General features: G+C 41.7%; 1 protein-coding gene across 1 annotated transcript in view; it reads right to left on the reverse strand.

Moving 5' to 3' along the window:
- Positions 1–449: 449 nt before the first annotated feature.
- VSTM2B (V-set and transmembrane domain containing 2B) overlaps positions 450–20558 on the reverse strand; it is a 70214-nt gene continuing 50105 nt past the window's right edge. The window contains exon 6 of the mRNA XM_040409716.1: positions 450–1074. Coding sequence (XP_040265650.1) covers positions 986–1074 — 89 coding nt within the window. The 3' untranslated portion in view covers positions 450–985. The remainder of the gene's footprint in view (positions 1075–20558) is intronic.

Below are 20558 nucleotides of genomic sequence, written 5' to 3' on the forward strand. Positions count from 1 at the left end.
TGCAGGAGGCCTTAGTGACATATTCTGGGGTGTAGCTTAGAGGGAGCGGTCACAACCAGGGGGCCCAAAGGTATAGTTAGGGTCCCTGCTACAGGTCTTGCTTTAGGACCCTTTAAGGTAGCCTTTTTCACAGATTCCCTTCAATTTGTTATTTTTTCACCAAAAAGGTTTAAAATTCTGAAAAACCTTTTACCGAATCTAGAATATCGCCATCTTATCTCAAAATCATTTTATTCAACTGTTATTCAGCATTATACAATACAGTTTTTTTTTGTTTTTTTGTTATAAACAAATTTTCTTTTTCTTGTTTCCAATCTTTATTTAAAAATAAATATTATCGATGGTGATAGTGATGAAGGTGACGACAATAAAAAACAAAAACAAAAAAACTAAACAAAAACAGTTACCGAAATTAAATAATTTAATAAAAACAACAACAAAAAAAAAAAAGAACAAAATAAAATCAAAAGAGAAAAATCCAAAAACATTAAACGCATTCTAATTAAAATATATCATCATCATCATTATTGTTTTTTTCTCTTCTCTGGGAGACCTTCTCAATAAATTTACAGATCATCATAAAAATAACTGTTCAACAGTCCGTGCAAAAAGAACGACAAAAATTGAAATTTTTTATTTATTTTTTTTTAAAAGAAAATGCCTGATAGGTTATGGATCTGGTAATCGGACATCATAATGGCCGCGCGCGCAGCAGGGACCAGACTCTTGTTTTCCCTGGAAACTCGACGCGTCGTTTCGGGTGGTTAATTTCTTATAAGTTTCTCCAAAAATCGGAATTTTTTTGTAATTTTTGTAATTTTTTTTTTTTTACCATTTTACTTTTTCACCGTGAAGTGTTTGCCATGCTCCGTTCAGTCTTTTTTATTCTGTCCTTTCTAAATTTGCAGCTTTCGTTGAAGGGAGGGATTTGGATAAAGTTCCTATGGGCTGTTTGGTTCAGGAATGATCCACACGATGGTGTCCGTCAGTGGTTGAGTAGTAAGAAGACGAGCTGGTGGAATAGCAACAGGAACGTGTAGAGGATTGGATCGCTGGCGAGGTTCGGGCCTGTTCCTGCAAGACAACAGATATAACCTGATGAGAATGGGTACATGGCAACGTCTCCCACAATGCATCACAGTAGGTTCGGCACAGCTTTGGCTGTGACTGGAGTATAAATACATGATTTGAACATTTAAATGCAGCTTTGCATGTGACTGGAGTATAAAGATATGATTTTAAGGGGGTTATATGAGATGCGCCAGCCTGGAGTTAGAACCGCTTACACATACGCGGCCAGAGAATTAGAATCGCACTTGCGCTGTAGGTTGTAATCCCAGGCAGGGATCATGTGCTCAATGTATGTGATCCCGGAAGTGGCAGCCTTTAAACATTTAAACTTTCCAGCTTTGGACTTGACTGGAGCATAAAAATGTGATTTTAAAATGCAAATGCAGATTTGGATGTGACTAGAGTATGAAGACATGATTTAAACATTTAAATGCAGCTTTGCATGTGACTGGAGTATAAAGACATGATTTAAAGGGGTTATCCACAATCCTGTGCTGCCGCCACTTCAGGGGTCACGTGCCGTACATGGGGCACATGATCCCAGCCTGGGGTTAGAACCCGCTACGCATGTGTTAGGCCTTTTGCACACAAGCGTTTTTTTTTTTCGTTCCGTATATATGTTTTTTGCGTTCCGTATACGGAACCATTGATTTCAATGGTTCCGCAAAAAAAAACAAACAGAATGTGTTCCATATGCATTCCGTATTTCCGTTCCGTTGAGGGCTCGTTCACACGACCGTTGGTGTCCCGTTCCCGTTTTGCGGATCCGCAATACACGGGCACTGTTTCCGTTTTCATTCCGCATCACGGATGTGGATCCATTCATTTCAATGGGTCCGCAAATCCGGAGATGCGGAACGGAAGCACAGAACGGAACACTATGGGAAAAGTGCTTCCTGGGGTTCCGTTCCGTGCTTACGCACCGCAAAAAGATAGAACTCGCTCTATCTTTTTGCGGAACGGAGGGATCGCGGACCCATTCAAGTGAATGGGTCTGCGATCCCCATGCGCCTGCCCCATGGAAGGTGCCCGTGCATTGCGGACCGGAATTTGCGGTTCACAGCACGGAATTTGCGGTTCACAGCACGGGCACGGGACGCCAACGGTCGTGTGAACGAGCCCTAAGGCCTCTTGCACTTGTTCTAATTTGCGGTGCGGACGGATCACGGAGCCATTCAAGTTGCGGCCCCCAATGCATGGAACGGCCGAGTGAATGAGCCCCAAATCTCTTGCAAGGACTTTGGCCAGAGAATCAAACTCACGCTTGCGCTGCGCTGTAATCAATCCCAGGCTGGGATCACATGCCCAATGTACGCGATCCTGGAGGTGGTGGCCGCATGGGACCGTGGCACATCTCGGTTAACCCTATTAAAAATTGAAATGCAGCTTCGGACGTGACTGGAGCATACAGACATATGTAGCAGACAGCACGCCAATAAGTTTTGTTTTTTATTGTTTCTTTTATTTAATTCATTTCAGATATTTTTCAACGCCAGAGGTCTCAAATATACATCAGTGCAACGTTTCGGGCCATTTTTTCAATTTTTTTTTATTATTTGGTGCCCCTTTTCAAGCTGGCCCAGTGCGCGGCCATGTATTCGCCTGGTGTGCAGGCGTGTACAGTATATTTGATACCACTGGTGCTGAAAAATATCTGAAATGAATTAAATAAAACAAACAATAAAAAAAAAACTCATTGGCGTGCTGTCTCCTACATATGTCTGTATGCTCCAGTCACGTCCAAAGCTGCATTTACATTTTTTAAGTGGTTATCCGAGATGTGCCGCAGTCCCGTGCCGTCTCCTACATAAATACATAAGTATACCCAGTGATCTAGGCGGAGGGAGACCAACCCGGGGACGCGCACCCAAAAAAAGCTACTTCGGACAGTGCCGTGGTCAACTCTGTGTTCCACTGGAGACATGATTTTAAAATTTAAATGCAGCTTTGGATGTGACTGGAGTATAAAGACTTGATTGAAAGGGGTTTTCCCTCGAATTTTTATATCGATGGACTATCCTCAGGATAGGCCATCAATATCTGATTGGTGGGGATCCAACGCCTAGTACCCAGCTATTTGATGAAGGTGAGGGCCACAGTCTCCTCGCAGCTCACCAAGCACAGCGCCATCCATTGTATAATGGCTGCGGTTGGTATTGCAGCTCAGCCCCATCCACTTGAATGCGGCGGAGCTGCACCGAGGCCGTGTGACCGATGTACGGCGGCGTCACTGGCCCGGGAGGAGGCCGCGGTGTCGGAGCGATCAGAGTTAAACATTCACGTATGAGTTCAAGTCCCTTTAAGACTTCACATTTTTTCCCGCTACGACTGGAGATTCTACTTATGTCAAGATCTGGCTTCCTATAGATTTGTCATAACAGCTGCAGATTATTGCGCCTACCCATGCAATTTCAATTTGTGCAGCCAAGCGGGCCGTGTCTACTGGTTTGCAAAATCACATTATATTCAATTACTCTCCTCCCCGTGTCCCCGTGCAGAGGACGCTATACGGCGCGCTTTTATAACGAGGAGTAAACATGTCGGGGTTCTGGCCGCATCTGTTTATTCATGGGATTGTAAATGAGATGCGATCAGACTCCTGCAGGCGCGGGTCCTCCGAGACCGTCATGCCTGGAGAAATGGAGATTGCAGGATCTCCCCCTGCCGGCATCCATCTTTGTAATCGAACCTCAATAATAATCGGCAGATCGTCTGTGACGTCATTGGGGCCCCTCGTAACTGCCGTCCATAATAATACATCGTACGTATAGGGGAAACCTTCCTGACACAACTTAAAGGGGTTCTCCACTTTGGAAAATCCCCGTTCTGAACTACAAACTGATCGCAGTGATCGGGTGGGATCTGCGGGGAACCTGGTAATAAGTGATCAATTTCCCTGCAGCGCCACCACTGGAGAAATAAAGCATTACACAAGATCCAAGAAATGCAGGATCGGACTGCTTGCATTCCCAATGTAAAATCAATTCTTAGAACGTTATGTTGTGCTGTTCCTCTATTATTCCTGCTAGAAGTTATGAATGAATTACAAGGTCCCTGCACTGGACATGGTGTCAGACTGTACAAGGACACACTGGAAACATCCATCTGGACCTTCATTATAAACTGTTAGCCATTCATTTATGACTTTTAGAAGGAATAATAGAGGAACGGCACAACAGACAGTCACAAGAACAGATGCTCCAGAATCATTATTATTATTATTATTATTATTACATGAGGAATGCAAATGCTGACCAAAACTGAGATATCAGGAGAGGTGAAAGGTCCTCTCTAATTTCTATAGCTTCACATATACATGACAGAAAATAAATAAATCACATGATTCAAATCAAGCACAAGTCACATGATCCAATCAGTCGCACTTCCTTGGATCTGAAAGCCCCGCCCCAGACAATAATCAGCAGTTTGAGGGGGCACAGCGCCGTACATTGTATAGTGGCCGTGCTTGGTATTGCGCTCAGCCCTATGCACTTCTATGGGACTGAGCTGCGTCTAGGGCGCGTGACCATTGAACGTGACGTCACATGGCCTAGAGTAAGCTGCGGGGCTACTGCGAGCGCCATGGCCTCCTCAGACCCCCGCCGATCAGATAGTGATAACCCATCTTGAGGATAGGTCATCAGTTTAAACAGATGGAAAACCCCTTTAAATTTACAGTCAGTAAAGGCAATGGTGAAACTTCTGGCAGCTCCTTTTAAAAAATATATATATACAGTCATCCCCTTCCATATGTTTCCAGCTTCAAACGCAAGATGCGAGGAGATAAAGTGCTGTCCCTCGGGCAGCCTCTAGAGGGCAGCCTCGGCCTCCACATGTGCAGGACTGAATTGACATTGGTCACACTGGGCTGCTGGGGATTTGGAGAAAAGCTGGGATATATTCCATCCTGTTAGGGGGGCCGCTGGAGCAGACCCACCATATATGCATCCAGTATGGAGGGAGGGGGGCACTGCCATCCTAAAAGCAGCTTCTTAGCATTTCTTAGATCCCATGTCAGTGTAATGGACTCCATGGCTCACGATTACTGGTGGCTGGTGAGAGAGGTCCTCCAGGTTAAAGGGTTTTTTTTGGGAGTAGAATATGCATGACCAGATCGGTGGGGGTCCGACGGAGAGGTGCTGGGAGTATGACCCCCAACAATCTGATACTGATGACCTATGTGGAGGATCGGTCATCTGTAAGTGCCAGAAGGTCCCTTTAATCTAGATAGAGAGATAGATAGATAGATAGAGAGATAGATAGAGAGATAGATAGATATGAGATAGATAGATAGATAGATAGATAGATAGATAGATAGATAGATATGAGATAGATAGATAGATAGATAGATATGAGATAGATAGATAGAGAGATAGATAGAGAGATAGATAGATATGAGATAGATAGATGATAGATAGATAGATAGATAGATAGATAGATATGAGATAGATAGATAGATAGATAATAGATAGATAGATAGATAGATATGAGATAGATAGATGATAGATAGATAGATAGATAGATAGATAGATAGATATGAGATAGATAGATAGATAGATAGATAGATAGATAGATAGATATGAGATAGATAATAGATAGATAGATAGATAGATAGATAGATAATAGATAGATAATAGATAGATAGATAGATAGATAGATAGATAGATAGATAGATAGATAGATAGACAGAGAGATAGATAGATAGATAGATAATAGATAGATAGATAGATATGAGATAGATAATAGATAGACAGAGAGATAGATATGAGATAGATAGATAGATAGATATATACAGTAGATAGATAGATAGATAGATAGATAGATAATAGATAGAAGAGATAGATAATAGATATATAGATAGATAGATAATAGATAGATATGAGATAGATAGATAGATAGATAGATAGATAGATAGATAGATAGATAGATAGATAGATAGGAGATAGATGATAGATAATAGATAGAAGAGATAGATAATAGACAGATGAGATAGATTTGGATGGATGGATAGAAAAGACACATAATATATTTTTATAATAGATTTGGAATATTAAATAGAATAAAGTACGGTAATAGGTCATTTACCAGAGTTATCAGATAAATAAAAAAATCTAAATATTTATGAAATAATATGAATTCTAATAATAATAATAATAATAATAATGTAATTCTATAAGAGAAGAAATAATCCCCCCCTTCACTGGTGACTTGAAAAATATAGTTATTTTTTATTAGTTATTTTAGGAAGTTGCGGCCGTTATCCGCTCCGCCATGCGACTGTCACACACTTGATACATTGTTTCTCGAGAAATGTCATCACTCCTTCAAGACTAACGTCAGGAGTAGCCGGGACGCCGGAGCGTAAGGGCAGCCGTGACACTGATGAATACACCGCCACTATTGGGGCTCGCCTGTCGCTTTCTCGCTCGCGCCTGTTGATTAGCGGCGGCTATTTTTAAGCAACAATTGTCAGAGAAGAATATCTTCAGCTTCTGATTTCAATGACTTTTTGACAGCGTGATTTGATAAATTCTCTTGAGCCGACCTGGGATTAGAGGGGGAACATTTTGAAATGGAAAATTATACAGAATATTTGATTTTCATAGTTTCCAACTAAGGCACAAATATATGAAAAAATATTCTGTAGACGGATTTCATCCGGAAATGACATTTGGGCACCAGGTGAACAGTAAACAGCACAATCCTTTACCTGACTAGGTGGCTACTTAAAGGGATGCTCCACATTTTTCCACCATTGGTCCAATGTGAGATCTGACATCATTGTGATATATATTTATTGCCTTTTCAATCATATTTTTGCTCAGTTTTAGCCAGTTTTGCGGTCCGTCCATGTGCGTTCCACATTTTGCGGAATGGAACATCCGGACCATGATAGAACAGTCCTATCCTTCTCCGTAATACAGACGAGGATAGGATGTGTTCTGTTTTTTTGCGGGTGCCATGGAGCAGACATACAGGTGCGGACGGCGCACAGTGAAGTGAATGGGTCCACATTCGACCTGTAGTAGAGGAATTGAATTAAAAATTGTTGGTGCCAAGTGTAACAAATGTAAAGCAGAAGTATTGCAGCCTATTGCAAAAATGACCTGTAAGTGATTACAGGTTCAAGTCCCCAAGGGGGAGCAAAAAAACCTTTGTCCCTATGACACTGGCTGACCTGTTACATGTGCTCTTGGCAGCTGAAGACATCTGTGTTGGTCCCATGTTCATATGTGCCCGCATTGCTGAGAAAAATGATGTTTTATATATGCAAATGAGCCTCTAGGAGCAACGGGGGCGTCGTCATTGCACCTTAGAGGCTCAGCTTTTTCTGCTGACTGACAGGACCAGGCAGTGAAATCATCATCATCACATCTGGCCAGCAAGGTGGAAAAGGTCTGGTAGTTGCAGAGAGAGCAGAGCCTCTAGGTGTAATGACAACGCCCCCATTGCTCCCAGAGGCTCATTTGCATATAAAAAAAACTCACGGATGTCTTCAGCTGCCGAGCGCACAAGGGACAGGTCAGCCAGTGTCACAGGTACAAATCTGCCGACAGGTGCCCTTTAAATATGAAAACAAAAATTATCTCAATTATCTTTCAAAAAATTTAAAATAAAATAATTGATTTTGCCTCTTCAAAATATAGAAAATATAACAATTATCACATTATTTATCGCGCATGGTCAACGTCATAAAAACTATTCTTAATGCCAGAATTGTAGTTTTTTGTAGGGGGGGGGCTTCAAAATATAAAATGCAACGGAATAAAAAAGGATCAAGCAGTCATAGGTGCCCCCTAAAAACAGCTTTGGTGGTGGAAAGAGTTACAAGTGTCACACTATGGCGACGCACAGCAAGTTTTCTTTTTTTTTTTTTAGTTTTTTATAAAAAAAAATTCATTACAAAATGATGGTATTCCCGTAATTGTACCGACCCAACAAATAAACTTCATGCCTCATTTTTTTCTTTCTTGCAATACGAGCGCCCCAGAAACAAAACCCTACACAAACATAATGGCGGATTTAGCTTTTTTTCTATTCTACTCCACAAATAATTTTTTTTTTTTTAACAGTTTCGCCATGGAACTTTAAATGGCGCCATTTAAAAAAAAAAAAATACAGCTTGTCCCGCCAAAAAACGAATTCACGCTGCTTTGTGGCAGAAAGATGAAACGTTTATGGCTCTTGGAAGGTGGTGAGAAAAGAAATTGAAACATTGTTTCAAAAATTGTCTTGGTCCTGAGGGGGTTAAGCCCCAGCTTCTGTCCGTTAGCTGTGCGTCGGAATTCAATCAATTGCTCCCTGTTATCAGCCGTTTTAGGCCTCTTTCACACGGGCGTGTGCGCCCCGTTTCCGTATTGCGGAACGCATTTTGCGGATCCGCAATACAGGGGTGCCGTTCCGTGGGCATTCCTCATCACGGATGCGGACCCATTCACTTCAATGGGTCCGCAAATCCGGAGAAATGCGAATGGTGCGGAACGGAACCCTACGGAAGCACTACGGAGTGCTTCCCGTGGGGTTTCGGCCCATACTTCCGTTCCGCAAAAAGTTAGAACATGTCCTATCTTTTTGCAGAACGGCCGGATCGCGGACCCTTTCAAGTGAATGGGTCCGCGATCCGCTGCTGCTGCCCCACGGACTGTGCTCGTGCATACGGACATGCCGGTGCACACATATCTCCTGTACTAAGTGCCTTCTTCTACTCCAGCTGGACCATTATGAGCCTCTGGTTTTATGTGTAGCGGCCCTTTAAGTATTTCCGTTCTTGCAGGTGTTTGATTTGCGGGGTCTTCTGCACCCGGGATGTCAGTGTCAGAAATTCCCTTACGTTTCCCTTCGTATAATGGGGTCTCTTGGGGGGGGGTAGCGGTGCTGTGTTGTGCCGGCTGACTAATCCCGCTTATAATATCTAATCAGTGCTGTTTGGATGGGGCTGATTGGCCTCCGTCTGCAGCTTCCAGCGCCCTCAATGTGAGCGCTCTAATCAGGGTTACGTGCTGAATGTATAGAAGATGGAAATGATCAGGTTCGGTGGCCTCAGCACAAACGGCTTGGGTTTTCTATAGCGGGCAGCTGCACAGGGGACGAGACCTAATCAAAGACATTATCAGAGCAAGAGGAGCCGCCAGACCCCCCGCAGATAGATGGAGGGGGAGAAAAATTTCGGACCCGGACACCGTACAATCCAGTAAATTTTCAGTGAATGTTGTAAAGAATATATTAAACATGTGATCATAAAGAGAGTTAACACTTTACTGGAATATAAATAGTTAATAGAGGGGGTCTCTCCCATACAAATAGCCCCTGATGTACTGGAGGACCTGGCACTCTAGATTCATGGACAGCCCACTGATTTCAATGAGAACAGTGTAATTCTTCATTTGTCCTGCAGGGGGAACTAAAAACGTGCTGACAGTCTCCTCATTGCTTAGCACCCAATGATCATACAATGGGCATCTATACAACATGATGTCAACCACTGTGACCGCATACAGCTTACACCAGTGCTCATACAGTATATACCAGTGCTCATACAGTATATACCAGTGCTCATACAGTATACAGCAGTGCTCATACAGAATATACCAGTGCTCATACAGTATACAGCAGTGCTCATACAGTATATACCAGTGCTCATACAGTATACAGCAGTGCTCATACAGAATATACCAGTGCTCATACAGTATATACCAGTGCTCATACAGTATACAGCAGTGCTCATACAGAATATACCAGTGCTCATACAGTATATACCAGTGCTCATACAGTATACAGCAGTGCTCATACAGAATATACCAGTGCTCACACAGTATATACCAGTGCTCATACAGTATATACCAGTGCTCATACAGCTTACACCAGTGCTCATACAGTATATACCAGTGCTCATACAGTATATACCAGTGCTCATACAGAATATACCAGTGCTCATACAGCTTACACCAGTGCTCATACAGCTTACACCAGTGCTCATACAGTATATACCAGTGCTCATACAGCTTACACCAGTGCTCATACAGTATATACCAGTGCTCATACAGCTTACACCAGTGCTCATACAGTATATACCAGTGCTCATACAGAATATACCAGTGCTCATACAGTATATACCAGTGCTCATACAGTATATACCAGTGCTCATACAGTATATACCAGTGCTCATACAGAATATACCAGTGCTCATACAGCTTACACCAGTGCTCATACAGTATATACCAGTGCTCATACAGTATATACCACTGCTCATACAGTATATACCAGTGCTCATACAGTATACAGCAGTGGTCATACAGTATACAGCAGTGGTCATACAGTATATACCAGTGCTCATACAGTATACACCAGTGCTCATACAGAATATACCAGTGCTCATACAGGATACAGCAGTGCTCATACAGTATATACCAGTGCTTATACAGCTTACACCAGTGCTCATACAGTATATACCAGTGCTCATACAGTATACAGCAGTGCTCATACAGTATATACCAGTGCTCATACAGTATACAGCAGTGCTCATGCAGAATATACCAGTGCTCATACAGTATACAGCAGTGCTCATACAGTATATACCAGTGCTCATACAGTGTACACCAGTTCTCATACAGTATATACCAGTGCTCATACAGTATACAGCAGTGCTCATGCAGAATATACCAGTGCTCATACAGTATACAGCAGTGCTCATACAGAATATACCAGTGCTCATACAGTATACAGCAGTGGTCATACAGTATACAGCAGTGGTCATACAGTATACACCAGTGCTCATACAGTATACACCAGTGCTCATACAGAATATACCAGTGCTCATACAGGATACAGCAGTGCTCATACAGTGTATACCAGTGCTTATACAGCATACAGCAGTGCTCATACAGTATACAGCAGTGGTCATACAGTATATACCAGTGCTCATACAGTATACAGCAGTGCTTATACAGTATATACCAGTGCTCATACAGCATACACCAGTGCTCATACAGTATACAGCAGTGGTCATACAGTATATACCAGTGCTTATACAGTATATACCAGTGCTCATACAGTATACACCAGTGCTCATACAAAATATACCAGTGCTCACACAGGATACAGCAGTGCTCATACAGTGTATACCAGTGCTTATACAGTATACACCAGTCCTCATACAGCATACACCAGTGCTCATACAATATATACCAGTGCTCATACAGTATACAGCAGTGGTCATACAGTGTATACTAGTGCTTATACAGTATATACCAGTGCTCATACAGCATATACCAGTGCTCATACAGTATACAGCAGTGGTCATACAGTGTATACCAGTGCTCATACAGTATATACCAGTGCTCATACAGTATATGCCAGTGCTCATACAGCATACACCAGTGCTCATAAAGCATACACGAATGCTCATACAGCATACACCAGTTCTCATACAGCATACACCAGTGCTCATACAGTATACACCAGTGCTCATACAGTATACAGCAGTGGTCATACAGTGTATACCAGTGCTCATACAGTATATACCAGTGCTCATACAGTATACAGCAGTGGTCATACAGTGTACACCAGTGCTTATACAGTGTATACCAGTGCGTATACAGTATATACCAGTGCTCATACAGCATATACCAGTGCTCATACAGTGTATACCAGTGCTCATACAGTGTATACCAGTGCTCATACAGTATATACCAGTGCTCATACAGTATATACCAGTGCTCATACAGCATACACCAGTGCTCATACAGCATACACCAGTGGTCATACAGTATATACCAGTGCTCATACAGTATACAGCAGTGGTCATACAGTGTATACCAGTGCTTATACAGTATATACCAGTGCTCATACAGCATACACCAGTGCTCATACAGAATATACCAGTGCTTATACAGCATACACAAGTGCTCATACAGCATACACGAATGCTCATACAGTATATACCAGTGCACATACAGCATACACCAGTGCTCATTCAGTATATACCAGTGCTCATACAGAATATACCAGTGCTCATACAGTATACAGCAGTGGTCATACAGTGTATACCAGTGCTCATACAGAATATACCAGTGCTCATACAGTATACAGCAGTGGTCATACAGTGTATACCAGTGCTCATACAGTATATACCAGTGCTCATACAGCATACACCAATTCTCATACAATATATACCAGTGCTCATACAGTGTGCACCAGTGCTCATACAGAATATACCAGTGCTCATACAGTATATACCAGTGCTCATACAGTGTACACCAGTTCTCATACAGTATATACCAGTGCTCATACAGTATACACCAGTGCTCATACAGAATATACCAGTGCTCATACATCATACACCAGTGCTCATACAGCATACACCAGTGCTCATACAGTATATACCAGTGCTCATACAGTATATACCAGTGGTCATACAGTATATACCAGTGGTCATACAGCATACACCAGTGCTCATACAGAATATACCAGTGCTCAAACAGAATATACCAGTGCTCATACAGTATATACCAGTGCTTATACAGCATACACCAGTGCTCATACAGTATATACCAGTGCTTATACAGCATACACAAGTGCTCATACAGCATACACGAATGCTCATACAGTATATACCAGTGCACATACAACATACACCAGTGCTCATTCAGTATATACCAGTGCTCATACAGAATATACCAGTGCTCATACAGTATACAGCAGTGGTCATACAGTGTATACCAGTGCTCATACAGAATATACCAGTGCTCATACAGTATACAGCAGTGGTCATACAGTGTATACCAGTGCTCATACAGTATATACCAGTGCTCATACAGCATACACCATTGCTCATACAGCAAACACGAATGCTCATACAGTATATACCAGTGCTCATACAGCATACACCAGTGCTCATACAGTATATACCGGTGCTCATACAGTATATACCAGTGCTCATACAGTATATACCAGTGCTCATACAGCATACACCAATTCTCATACAATATATACCAGTGCTCATACAGTTTGCACCAGTGCTCATACAGAATATACCAGTTCTCATACAGTATATACCAGTGCTCATACAGTGTACACCAGTTCTCATACAGTATATACCAGTGCTCATACAGTATACACCAGTGCTCATACAGAATATACCAGTGCTCATACATCATACACCAGTGCTCATACAGCATACACCAGTGCTCATACAGTATATACCAGTGCTGATACAGTATATACCAGTGGTCATACAGTATATACCAGTGGTCATACAGCATACACCAGTGCTCATACAGAATATACCAGTGCTCATACAGAATATACCAGTGCTCATACAGTATATACCAGTGCTTATACAGCATACACTAGTGCTCATACAGCATACACCAATGCTCATACAGTATATACCAGTGCTCATACAGCATACACCAGTGCTCATTCAGTATATACCAGTGCTCATACAGAATATACCAGTGCTCATACAGTAATCGGCAGTGGTCATACAGTGTATTCCAGTGCTCATACAGTATATACCAGTGCTCATACAGTATATACCAGTGCTCATACAGCATACACCAGTGCTCATACAGCATACACGAATGCTCATACAGTATATACTAGTGCTCATACAGCATACACCAATGCTCATACAGTATATACCAGTGCTCATACAGTATACACCAGTGCTCATACAGAATATACCAGTGCTCATACAGTGTGCACCAGTGCTCATACAGAATATACCAGTGCTTATACAGTATATATCAGTGCTCATACAGTATATACCAGTGCTCATACAGTATACACCAGTGCTCATACAGAATATACCAGTGCTCATACATCATACACCAGTGCTCATACAGAATATACCAGTGCTCATACAGTGTGCACCAGTGCTCATACAGAATATACCAGTGCTCATACAGAATATACCAGTGCTCATACAGTATATACCAGTGGTCATACAGTGTACACCAGTGGTCATACAGTATATACCAGTGCTCATACAGCATACACCAGTGCTCATATAGTATATACCAGTGCTCATACAGTATATACCAGTGCTCATACAGCATACTCCAGTGCTCATACAGTATATACCAGTGCTCATACAGCATACACCAATGCTCATACAGTATATACCAGTGCTTATACAGTATACACCAGTCCTCATACAGCATACACCAGTGCTCATACAGTATATACCAGTGATCATTCAGTATATACCAGTGCTCATACAGTATACAGCAGTGGTCATACAGTGTATACCAGTGATTATACAGTATATACCAGTGCTCATACAGTATACACCAGTGCTCATACAGAATATACCAGTGCTCATACAGTGTGCACCAGTGCTCATACAGAATATAACAGTGCTCATACAGCATACACCAGTGCTCATACAGTATATACCAGTGCTCATACAGTATACACCAGTGCTCATACAGTATATACCAGTGCTCATACAGCATACACCAATGCTCATACAGTATATACCAGTGCTTATACAGTATACACCAGTCCTCATACAGCATACACCAGTGCTCATACAATATATACCAGTGCTCATACAGTATACAGCAGTGGTCATACAGTGTATACTAGTGCTTATACAGTATATACCAGTGCTCATACAGCATATACCAGTGCTCATACAGTATACAGCAGTGGTCATACAGTGTATACCAGTGCTCATACAGTATATACCAGTGCTCATACAGTATACAGCAGTGGTCATACAGTGTACACCAGTGCTTATACAGTGTATACCAGTGCGTATACAGTATATACCAGTGCTCATACAGCATATACCAGTGCTCATACAGTGTATACCAGTGCTCATACAGTGTATACCAGTGCTCATACAGTATATACCAGTGCTCATACAGTATATACCAGTGCTCATACAGCATACACCAGTGCTCATACAGCATACACCAGTGGTCATACAGTATATACCAGTGCTCATACAGTATACAGCAGTGGTCATACAGTGTATACCAGTGCTTATACAGTATATACCAGTGCTCATACAGCATACACCAGTGCTCATACAGAATATACCAGTGCTCATACAGAAAAAACCAGTGCTCATACAGTGTATACCAGTGCTCATACAGTATATACCAGTGCTCATACAGTATATACCAGTGCTTATACAGCATACACAAGTGCTCATACAGCATACACGAATGCTCATACAGTATATACCAGTGCACATACAGCATACACCAGTGCTCATTCAGTATATACCAGTGCTCATACAGAATATACCAGTGCTCATACAGTATACAGCAGTGGTCATACAGTGTATACCAGTGCTCATACAGAATATACCAGTGCTCATACAGTATACAGCAGTGGTCATACAGTGTATACCAGTGCTCATACAGTATATACCAGTGCTCATACAGCATACACCAATTCTCATACAATATATACCAGTGCTCATACAGTGTGCACCAGTGCTCATACAGAATATACCAGTGCTCATACAGTATATACCAGTGCTCATACAGTGTACACCAGTTCTCATACAGTATATACCAGTGCTCATACAGTATACACCAGTGCTCATACAGAATATACCAGTGCTCATACATCATACACCAGTGCTCATACAGCATACACCAGTGCTCATACAGTATATACCAGTGCTCATACAGTATATACCAGTGGTCATACAGTATATACCAGTGGTCATACAGCATACACCAGTGCTCATACAGAATATACCAGTGCTCATACAGAATATACCAGTGCTCATACAGTATATACCAGTGCTTATACAGCATACACCAGTGCTCATACAGTATATACCAGTGCTTATACAGCATACACAAGTGCTCATACAGCATACACGAATGCTCATACAGTATATACCAGTGCACATACAGCATACACCAGTGCTCATTCAGTATATACCAGTGCTCATACAGAATATACCAGTGCTCATACAGTATACAGCAGTGGTCATACAGTGTATACCAGTGCTCATACAGAATATACCAGTGCTCATACAGTATACAGCAGTGGTCATACAGTGTATACCAGTGCTCATACAGTATATACCAGTGCTCATACAGCATACACCATTGCTCATACAGCAAACACGAATGCTCATACAGTATATACCAGTGCTCATACAGCATACACCAGTGCTCATACAGTATATACCAGTGCTCATACAGTATATACCAGTGCTCATACAGTATATACCAGTGCTCATACAGCATACACCAATTCTCATACAATATATACCAGTGCTCATACAGTGTGCACCAGTGCTCATACAGAATATACCAGTTCTCATACAGTATATACCAGTGCTCATACAGTGTACACCAGTTCTCATACAGTATATACCAGTGCTCATACAGTATACACCAGTGCTCATACAGAATATACCAGTGCTCATACATCATACACCAGTGCTCATACAGCATACACCAGTGCTCATACAGTATATAACAGTGCTGATACAGTATATACCAGTGGTCATACAGTATATACCAGTGGTCATACAGCATACACCAGTGCTCATACAGAATATACCAGTGCTCATACAGAATATACCAGTGCTCATACAGTATATACCAGTGCTTATACAGCATACACTAGTGCTCATACAGCATACACCAATGCTCATACAGTATATACCAGTGCTCATACAGCATACACCAGTGCTCATTCAGTATATACCAGTGCTCATACAGAATATACCAGTGCTCATACAGTAATCGGCCGTGGTCATACAGTGTATTCCAGTGCTCATACAGTATATACCAGTGCTCATACAGTATATACCAGTGCTCATACAGCATACACCAGTGCTCATACAGCATACACGAATGCTCATACAGTATATACTAGTGCTCATACAGCATACACCAATGCTCATACAGTATATACCAGTGCTCATACAGTATACACCAGTGCTCATACAGAATATACCAGTGCTCATACATCATACACCAGTGCTCATACAGAATTTACCAGTGCTCATACAGTGTGCACCAGTGCTCATACAGAATATACCAGTGCTCATACAGAATATACCAGTGCTCATACAGTATATACCAGTGGTCATACAGTGTACACCAGTGCTCATACAGTATATACCAGTGCTCATATAGTATACACCAGTGCTCATACAGAATATACCAGTGCTCATACAGCATACACCAGTGCTCATACAGCATACACCAGTGCTCATACAGTATATACCAGTGGTCATACAGTATATACCAGTGGTCATACAGTATATACCAGTGCTCATACAGCATACACCAGTGCTCATACAGTATATACCAGTGCTCATACAGTATATACCAGTGCTCATACAGCATACACCAGTGCTCATACAGTATATACCAGTGCTCATACAGCATACACCAATGCTCATACAGTATATACCAGTGCTTATACAGTATACACCAGTCCTCATACAGCATACACCAGTGCTCATACAGTATATACCAGTGATCATTCAGTATATACCAGTGCTCATACAGTATACAGCAGTGGTCATACAGTGTATACCAGTGATTATACAGTATATACCAGTGCTCATACAGTATACACCAGTGCTCATACAGAATATACCAGTGCTCATACAGTGTGCACCAGTGCTCATACAGAATATAACAGTGCTCATACAGCATACACCAGTGCTCATACAGTATATACCAGTGCTCATACAGTATACACCAGTGCTCATACAGTATATACCAGTGCTCATACAGCATACACAAATGCTCATACAGTATATACTAGTGCTTATACAGTATACACCAGTGCTCATACAGTATACACCAGTGCTCATACAGAATATAACAGTGCTCATACATCATACACCAGTGCTCATACAGCATACACCAGTGCTCATACAGTATATACCAGTGCTCATACAGTATATACCAGTGCTCATACAGCATACACTAGTGCTCATACAGTATATACCAGTGCTCATACAGCATACACCAATGCTCATACAGTATATACCAGTGCTTATACAGTATACACCAGTCCTCATACAGCCTAGACCAGTGCTCATACAGTATATACCAGTGCTCATTCAGTATATACCAGTGCTCATACAGTATACAGCAGTGGTCATACAGTGTATACCAGTGCTTATACAGTATATACCAGTGCTCATACAGCATATATCAGTGCTCATACAGTATACAGCAGTGGTCATACAGTGTATACCAGTGCTCATACAGTATATACCAGTGCTCATACAGTATATACCAGTGCTCATACATTATATACCAGTGCTCATACAGCAGTGCTCATACAGCATACACGAATGCTCATACAGCATACACCAGTGCTCATACAGCATAAACCATTGCTCATACAGTATATACCAGTGCTCATACAGTATACAGCAGTGGTCATACAGTGTATACCAGTGCTTATACAGTATATACCAGTGCTCATACAGCATACACCAGTGCTCATACAGAATATACCAGTGCTCATACAGAATATACCAGTGCTCATACAGTGTATACGAGTGCTCATACAGTATATACCAGTGTTTATACAGCATACACCAGTGCTCATACAGCATACACGAATGCTCATACAGTATATACCAGTGCTCATACAGCATACACCAGTGCTCATTCAGTATATACCAGTGCTCATACAGAATATACCAGTGCTCATACAGTATACAGCAGTGGTCATACAGTGTATACCAGTGCTCATACAGTATATACCAGTGCTCATACAGCATACACCATTGCTCATACAGCAAACACGAATGCTCATATAGTATATACCAGTGCTCATACAGTATATACCAGTGCTCATACAGTATATACCAGTGCTCATACAGAATATACCAGTGCTCATACAACATACACCAGTGCTCATACAGCATACACCAGTGCTCATACAGTATATACCAGTGCTCATACAGTATACACCAGTGGTCATACAGTATATACCAGTGCTCATACAGTATATACCATTGCTCATACAGTATATACCAGTGCTCATACAGCATACTCCAGTGCTCATACAGTATATACCAGCGCTCATACAGCATACACCAGTGCTCATACAGTATATACCAGTGCTCATACAGTACATACCAGTGCTCATACAGCATACACCAATGCTCATACAGTATATACCAGTGCTTATACAGTATACACCAGTCCTCATACAGCATACACCAGTGCTCATACAGTATATACCAGTGCTTATTCAGTATATACCAGTGCTCATACAGTATACAGCAGTGGTCATACAGTGTATACCAGTGATTATACAGTATATACCAGTGCTCATACAGCATATACCAGTGCTCATACAGCATATACCAGTGCTCATACAGTATACAGCAGTGGTCATACAGTGTATACCAGTGCTCATACAGTATATACCAGTGCTCATACAGTATATACCAGTGCTCATACAGCATACACCAGTGCTCATACAGCATACACGAATGCTCATCCAGCATACACCAGTGCTCATACAGCATACACCAGTGCTCATACAGTATATACCAGTGCTCATACAGAATATACCAGTGCTCATACAGAATACACCAGTGCTCATACAGAATATACCAGTGCTCATACAGTATATATCAGTGCTCATACAGTATATACCAGTGCTCATACAGCATACACCAGTGCTCATACAGCATACACGAATGCTCATACAGTATATACCAGTGCTCATACAGTATATACCAGTGCTCATACAGCATACACCAGTGCTCATACAGTATATACCAGTGCTCATACAGTATACACCAGTGCTCATACAGAATATACTAGTGCTCATACAGTATACACCAGTGCTCATACAGCATACACCAGTGCTCATACAGCATATACCAGTGCTCATACAGCATATACCAGTGCTCATACAGTGTACACCAGTGCTCATACAGTGTACACCAGTGCTCATACAGTGTACACCAGTGCTCATACAGAATATACCAGTGCTCATACAGTATACAGCAGTGGTCATACAGTGTATACCAGTGCTCATACAGTATATACCAGTGCTCATACAGCATACACCAATTCTCATACAATATATACCAGTGCTCATACAGTGTGCACCAGTGCTCATACAGAATATACCAGTGCTCATACAGTATATACCAGTGCTCATACAGTGTACACCAGTTCTCATACAGTATATACCAGTGCTCATACAGTATACACCAGTGCTCATACAGAATATACCAGTGCTCATACATCATACACCAGTGCTCATACAGCATACACCAGTGCTCATACAGTATATACCAGTGCTCATACAGTATATACCAGTGGTCATACAGTATATACCAGTGGTCATACAGCATACACCAGTGCTCATACAGAATATACCAGTGCTCAAACAGAATATACCAGTGCTCATACAGTATATACCAGTGCTTATACAGCATACACCAGTGCTCATACAGTATATACCAGTGCTTATACAGCATACACAAGTGCTCATACAGCATACACGAATGC

Source organism: Bufo bufo, chromosome 10 (genome assembly GCF_905171765.1).
Source record: "Bufo bufo chromosome 10, aBufBuf1.1, whole genome shotgun sequence".
Classification (NCBI taxonomy): Eukaryota; Metazoa; Chordata; class Amphibia; order Anura; family Bufonidae; genus Bufo; species Bufo bufo.